General features: G+C 31.6%; 1 protein-coding gene across 6 annotated transcripts; it reads right to left on the bottom strand.

The window, feature by feature from the left end:
- Nucleotides 1-6,854, bottom strand: LOC113861385. 6 transcript variants are annotated; one of them, XM_027494176.1, is made up of 6 exons: nt 6,451-6,854; nt 5,559-5,739; nt 4,481-4,895; nt 2,117-2,197; nt 559-773; nt 1-435 (listed from the first exon to the last, which is right to left on the bottom strand). In XM_027494176.1, exons 1-6 carry the CDS (start codon nt 6,541-6,543, stop codon nt 278-280), a joined length of 1,143 nt encoding a protein of 380 aa, XP_027349977.1. In that variant the 5' UTR covers nt 6,544-6,854; the 3' UTR covers nt 1-277. The 6 variants fall into 6 exon arrangements, with proteins under 6 accessions (XP_027349977.1, XP_027349972.1, XP_027349974.1 ...); XM_027494171.1 differs by having other exon boundaries at nt 1-776; nt 2,117-2,212; XM_027494173.1 differs by having other exon boundaries at nt 1-776.
- Nucleotides 6,855-7,766: the final 912 nt, after the last annotated feature.

Here is a 7,766-nt window from a genome sequence, read left to right as displayed (position 1 = left end):
TAAATTAAATAAGAAATTAAGTTTATTGATTCCATTCCAAAATTCTATATTACATGCTATCCAACAATGCCTCCCGAGTTAATTGGAAGTAGAACATTAACTTCTACAACCGATTGTTGATTAACTTCTGACACATTGCTCTTACTGTCTGCTTTTGCTATTTGATTCACCCCAAATTCATCACTATCGACATCAAACCAACCAGAAATAACTGAGCATTACTCAATTAACCATATATGATATACAGTTCTTCAAACTACATCTTTGGAGATGTTACTCATGCAAACCTTAGCACAACCACTGCTAGCAATGCTGCAGCGCTATAGTAAATGTCTCTTAAGCTCTTATCCAGTTTCTGCATCATTTTCTCTTCTTTCAAACCCAACTTTCCTGCATTCTTGCTGATGCTGACAACGGTGGCCCTTAGCTTATTTACTGCCCAAGAAAGCCAAACCAACCCAAATCCGAACCCAGTGTTGAACAAGTTAGAAGCACAAAAGGGAACCCTTCCACAAGCTATATTACACATTACAGATAGCAGGACAGCAAGACCAGTACCAGCAATGCAAGCAGAAAATTGTGTCAGGAGCTCAGGAAGCTTGGGGCCAGATTTCTTCAGCGAGATAATTGCGGTTTTCGGACACTGCTTCTTGTTAACCATCAGGGACAGAAGGGTCTCACATGCATGTGAACTGTTTTTCTTAAAGAGATCTCTCTCCCTACCAACTTTTTTGTTCTTTCTTGGTGGTGGCTTGAGTTTGACTTTCTCTGGACTGCTAGACATGAGAGAAGCATTAATCTTATACATTTCTAATGCAAGAAATTACTACAAGCATTGAATATTCAGTAGATGAAGATATTCACAATGGGTAGATACATTCAACTTAAATGAAAGCGATAATGCAGCCCAACAATGAGCATGATCAAAATCCACACCAATGTATAATGTCAATAAAAAAAATAAAAAATTATAGAAGATAATAACCCTTTCTCATCAGGCAAGTATTCTAAATATCAGTTTAGATGGACTATTCCCATAATCTCAAATGTGAATAAAATAAATTGCAAAACAGTGATGTATATGTTTAAACCCTCATTAGATAAAATGCCCTACTGCCCTTACAAAAAGGCCACACTTGTTTCACATAGAATAGCATGAATGTCCAAATTCTTTGAATAAAAAGTTATTTCCAGAGAAACATTTACCATTAAAATCCCCGTTACCTAGAAAATAACTTCAATTTAAAACAGTTTCTTAGAAAATAAAATATCATAACTATTGAATTAAATTTGTTTTTGAAAAATGATCTCTTGTGCTCTAAAAAAATATTTTCATTGAATAGTTTTTTTTTTCTATTGATTTCTGCACCAAACTTCAAAAAAACTTTTTCCCCCCTTTGTCAAACAAGAGAGAAAGCCTAAATGCAAATATACAATAGCACTTTTTCCCTGTATAGCATTGATTGTGCTTGATTACAGGAACAAGAAAATACATTTAAACCACCAATTCAACTAAACAGCAAGTATAGTCTCAAACAGATTATTTTGAACTCAACTAGCTAATCCTCAAAAACTTAGATGTTGGCAATGAAGCAGCCTAAATAATGACTCAATGGTTTGAAGAAGCACCTAAAATAAGATTTACCAATGCAACTCATGTTCCCCTTGATGTTTTTCTTCTTTTTCTCTGGGAAGGGCAACATTGCTACTTTAAATAAGTATATTTTAATTTGATAAAACTTCAAAACTAAAGATATAAAATGATAGATTAGCAAAAACATAATATGTTTATCATTTATTTATTATCATAAATGTCATATAATTATATTAATTTAAAAATTAAAAGAAATTGTTCTCTCCTCAAAACCCTCCTTCCAAACAACTTCTTGATGGGAGAGGTTGGGAGGAGTAAAAGAATACTTATTCCCAACCCCACTTGGCTATAAACAGGTATTTTTTCTTGTTAACTATTAAAGTTCACAGTACAGAAAGTGCAATGCTCAGCGATTTAAATGCTAAACAAGGGTGACATATTGTTTGTTTTACAGTTCAAAAGCAGAGCACGAACTAGTCAATAAACAGGTCAACACATTCAGGGAAAGTATTTTCTGATTACCTCCTTAAAGGAGCAGTTAACATAGATTGATCCTTCAATGTGGAGAAATGACTTCTGCTCTTTGCTTCACCAATATCCACCCTATCCATATGGAATCTCAGCAAAAGTCAGTTCCTTAATACAAAGCTAACAATAATAGATTGTTAAATTAGGAGAATGAAAAGTGAAAGGTCATGTTTGTTAAGTACAAATTAAACATTGGAATTAACTTCTTCTAATTCCTTAATCAATACTATGTCATCCATAAAGAGCATGCATTTAAGGATAATTTCTTTTGTATTTCATTAGTAAGCACATCTAACATTAAATTAAACAAGTAAAGACTCAAAGCAAAGTTCTTAGATACATCTCCAAAAGTTTTCAGACTTATAATTACTCTATTATACATGTTTTGTATAGCCCAAATATATGTTACATGAATCTCTTTTCTTTCTAAATCAATAAAAATCATATGTAAATTTTAAACTTTGTAGCAGCATTTTTTCAATTTATATAAAAGATATATAGCTTTTGTTATAAACTTTTTTGTCATAAAATCAAATTGGTTCTCTAGTATCTTAATTTCTTCTCTTAATTTGTGTTTAACCACTTTTTTTCATAATTTCATAATATGACTCAAATTTTATTTTTCTGTAATTTGCACAATTCTAAATATCATCATTATTCTTGTATATAAGTACTAAAGTGTTTTTCCTCTACTCATTTGTAATTACCATTCAGATATTAATATTTTTAATGGTCAAAGACTGGGAATCCCCACACGTACACATTAATTACAATGAGATTAATCCCCTAGGCATTGTCAGTTGTGACAACTAATTGCTAACTAGGAGAGCCACCCAACAAATGCCTTCAAGATTTGCACTTTGACCCTCTAAATAATTACCATGCATGCATTTATACGACACAAACTTATTTGAAAAATAAAATCTTAAAAATGAAAACAAACAGAAACTCAACACATTTGGAGTGATAGTAGAGGTTTTTGTCCCTGCAATCCATTTTTCCGCTATTATAAATAAAAAGGTTAAAGTGCATTGCGGGTTACATGAGACTCATTTTCAACTTGGTCCATATACAAAAAAGGTTCTTTATTTAGTCCTACAATTATTTTCATCATCATCCCTATTGTCTGTTATCATTATAACAAAATGAGATTGACATGAAGTTACTATGAAGTACAACAACAACCAGTCTTATCTCACTAGGTATGAAGTTATTATGAAGTATAAAGATGAAATTGAAAATGATTGTTACATAATGGGGACCAAAGATAAAATATTTCCATTCCTAACACTCACTTTTAATTTGATCAATACAACTCTTCAGTGTTACAACTCCGACTAACAATATTATAATAGCAGTAAACTGCCAGGACCAAAAAAAAAAATTGTACACATAAGGACTAAAATGAAAACTTTTTCGTATAGGGACCAAATTAAAAATGAATATCATGTATAAGGCCCAAGAATATATTTAATTTGATAAAATTATTCCAAAATTAGCATTGTAGCCCAGCCAAGGCAAGTGAAACAGGAGGTAAGTAACTCTGCCAGTGACAACAATGTATATTTAACTTTTGTGTTTGTGTAACTTGTATGAATACACAAAATATGCATAGTAGTTAATACAAGACAAAGGGGATCAATTATAATTAAACTGTTGCCCTAGTGCAAGTACACTTTATGCTTCTGTAGCACAGACTTTTTTGTAGTGTACTATTGTTATTTATGCCTTTTAGTTTATTTTTATTCAAGCTACTTTAAATTATAAAGATTAAATCGGTCTTAGGATTTCATTTTACTCGGGCTTTCATGCTATACAAAGGAGCTTAAAGGATTTAATAGGTAATAATTCAGATTTAAGGTTTTTTTCCCTAAGGCTTCTTACAAGAAGACAGTTCTTTTCTGGCTGATCTTTTAAACTTCCTTGCCCATTATTTCATTTCCTAGTTTCTTCAGTGCTACAGATTTAACCTAAGATTCTTTACCCTATATCAATGATCCACAGTCAATTTTCCAAATTGTGGACATGATTTTTGAACTTCTCGTCACATAAATAATACACTAGAGTCAACAGTGTTAAGGCCTGTAAAGATTCTGGTAATTTTAAAACATTTAGAAGGATAATATTTTGACAATATACTAGAAAAGAGACATATCTTTCAATGTTGAAATCTAATTATGTGAATGATGGATGCTAATCCAAAGATCAATATAATTTAAAACAAAAATTAGATTTTCACTCTGTTATAAAAAAAGTGAATTTTAAGTAAATAAAATAGTCCTTTGAATGTCTGGACAGTCAGAATTTCATTTAATTGGTTGAAGTTTAAGCAGGCCAAGATGGTCAATATATTTATACCTACTAAAATGTGGAACAAGCATAGATCTCTTTTCACCCCTATGTGATCTTTGTGATAAGTATGACTCAGCAACTACAGTAAGAAGATCTTTCAACTCAATCCCAGAACCCATAAATGTGATCTGACCATCTGGATGAACCGTGATTTTTGAAGAAAGGGCTGAATCTTGAACTAAATACAGCAAAGGTTTCCGGATGTTGAAGTTGCTATGCGGGTAGATAAGAGATGACAATGATTGCTGAGATTCACCAATGCCTGACGACTGCAATTTCATCAAGTTAGATAGCAAAGATAAATTTGCTCCATCTCTACCTGCTTCTGCAGTCTCAGACATTAGGAACTTTAAAATTTTATCATGCTTAGTGCATTTTTCAACAATGCCAAAACCAAAAAGTACTGCATTTGAGCAGTTTGCTGCAACCAAAGAAAAATAATGTTATTCAGAAATCAGAATAATGTACATAACATAAAAACACAACAGATTTAACAGCACAATCATCTTAAGCATCCATATCGTCAGTAAATGAAGACAGAAGAAAAGGTGTCAAGCATATTCCTGTCATCTGCTTGGTGGTTTTTTACATCAACGAGGCAACTTAGTGACATATAACATCTGATTGAGCAACCCAACCTTCACTGATTACTCTAAATAATTGGTAATCAGATTTAATATCTTCAAACTAAATTAAAATGTGAAGGAAAGATGCACAATCAATAAACAGAGACAAAAACAAACTCTCCCCAATTGTATGATGAAACTTTCAATGAGATTTTGGAAGTCAAGAAGACACAAAGCAATTAGAGAATGTTGAAATTTGAAATGTATTGCAGGACCATCACATCCACAGATAGAATTGAAGTGGTTTAGCTAGCCAAATGTGATATAGTTTCACATGACCAGTCTATGACAAGATGAGATAGAATCATAAAGAATAGACAAGACAAGGTGGGTAGAGGGAGTACTATTGAGCTTTTTACATATTCTACACTTCGACCAATACATGGGAATGATAAAACAATTATCTAACATTATAGAAAAAAGATAACCAAAAACTGGTTGGCTAAACTGAAGCATACCTTGCTCATCAGTAAGCACGGCATTTTGAGCTGAGAAGTCAACATTGACAAACTTATTGTAATCAAAACATTCGCTTGGGAATTTTCTTGACTCCCCATGTGGACTTGGCTTAAGACATGGAACCTGATATCTGATCAGATCTGGTTTTGTTGCAGTAGAAGGCAATAATGTTGAGCAGCCCTGTCTTGAAAAAAATAATTGTTTATAATTTTATGCATACACAATTGCCCAGACTACTAAGCCACATTACCATAAGTAACCATACAAACAATAAGTAGCAGAACCATGTAAACCTGTCTTGAGTTCAAAATTCAGAGAGAAAAAAAAAGTACTACTTTGAGGGGGTCCTTACTATTAGCTTAGTTTTGATCCATTATTAGTCAGTATAGAAATTTTAACGCTATCAAAACCAAGGGTAAATTGGAATTGAAGAGTAGGAAGGGGAAATTTCTATCATATGTAAGCATTCCCTTGTTTGACAACTTTTTTTTTTTAAATCAAACAAATGAAGTGCTATATATCAATCATCCCTTTACTTAAACATTTTATAAGTCTCTAAATTTATTAAAAAATAAATAAAAAAATCAACTCTCTCCTCCAACCTCCTTCCTTCAAAGACAACCTTGATGAAGTATGAATAAGGATGGTTTGAAAGATTACATGATAACCTCTTATTCTAGGGTGGTCGTATCAAGGTTAGATAGTCACAGTTCCATGGTTAAGCCCTAATATACTCATATTACAGTATAAAATCATTCCATTCAGTAATAATTTAATATTAATATTGCAAAAACGTATTCACAACACGATACGCCAACATCCTTTATTACAATACAACAAAAACCGCAAAATTCATCTAAAAGCAGCAAAATCTCAACTTGCAGACGTTACCTTCATATTGCTACCGGCCAAGCTCAGTTCTTGCTGTAAGACAAGGCCAGGAGGGTAACCATGAGAAGCCATCAAACACAGACTCTGCACCATTTTTTTAAAGAAACCCGGCTAAAGAGACCAGTTCTGTAGCCAAAAGTTTCCTCCTTTCGTCCCTCCCTCACGCCCCCATACACACTTATCCCCCTTCTTGCACCTCAAATCCTAAATATTTTCCACAAACCCCAAAACAAAAAACAAATAAGGTTTTATTATGATCCTAATATATCCTTCTGTTCCGGCCAAAAATGAAAAGATAAAAAATAAAATCAAATTGTTTAGTCCAGAAACTTCCGAAATGGTAGAACCAATGGTCCGCACGAGCTTGAGCGTCTTAGGCTCGGCAAAAAAAGACAAAAAGAACTGAACTTTTGTGTGCTACATGCTACGTTTATCAATGAAAACCTAGATATTAAAATATGTGCATGGACTCCTCCTTTAAAAAAAAAAACAAAAAACAAAAAATTAACGTGCTCCTCGTTTTATTTCTCAAGCCTTATAAGATATTCAATATTATTGGCGGCTCTTTTAAATAGTTAATGAATATGGTAGTATGTTGGAATTATTTGTTGATGTCTATTAACATACATTATAAGTGATTATATGACAAAAAAAAGTATTAAAACAATTATTTTAAAAAATAAAGACTCAAGTTTTATATATTAAAATAGATTCAATTATTCAAATACACTTATATGAAAAAAATAAAATATATATATATATATATAATTAAATCATTAGTTTTTAAGGATCCAACCTTTAAACAATTAATATAAATTATTTGAGATCTACGAAAAAGGGAGGACAATTTCACAAACGATTTTTTTTCAAAAATAACTATTTTGAATTTTTTTTAAAATTTGTTAATTACTAACTACATAATGTTTAGTCAGATGAAAAAAGAATGAAAAAAAAGAGAGAAAACTTTTTTATAACTGTTTCATATTTGATTCAATTTTTTAAAAATGAAGGAAGGGAGATAAACGAGGCCAAAATCTCTCACAATTCAAGTTTTACTTACTCATAATTTTTTATTGTTTAATCACTAATGATAGCTGTTTTTATACATGGAATTTTAGATTGGTGGATCAAGAAAGTTGTTCCAGTTTTATAAGGTGTTTTGTTTATTTTTCTCTTTTAAACTAAAAAAATTGTCTAAGGAATTGCTAATGTCAATAAAATATTTTTATTTTTTAATTACAAAAATATTATATTGTTTTTAGTCTATTCTTATTTTTAGTATTTTGTAGAAACAGCTGTGCCCTCGATTGGGCTGT

This window comes from Abrus precatorius, unplaced genomic scaffold, assembly GCF_003935025.1.
Source record: "Abrus precatorius isolate BTA unplaced genomic scaffold, Abrus_2018 Scaffold3, whole genome shotgun sequence".
Lineage (NCBI taxonomy): Eukaryota > Viridiplantae > Streptophyta > Magnoliopsida > Fabales > Fabaceae > Abrus > Abrus precatorius.
This window is presented reverse-complemented; position numbering and strand designations above follow the sequence as displayed.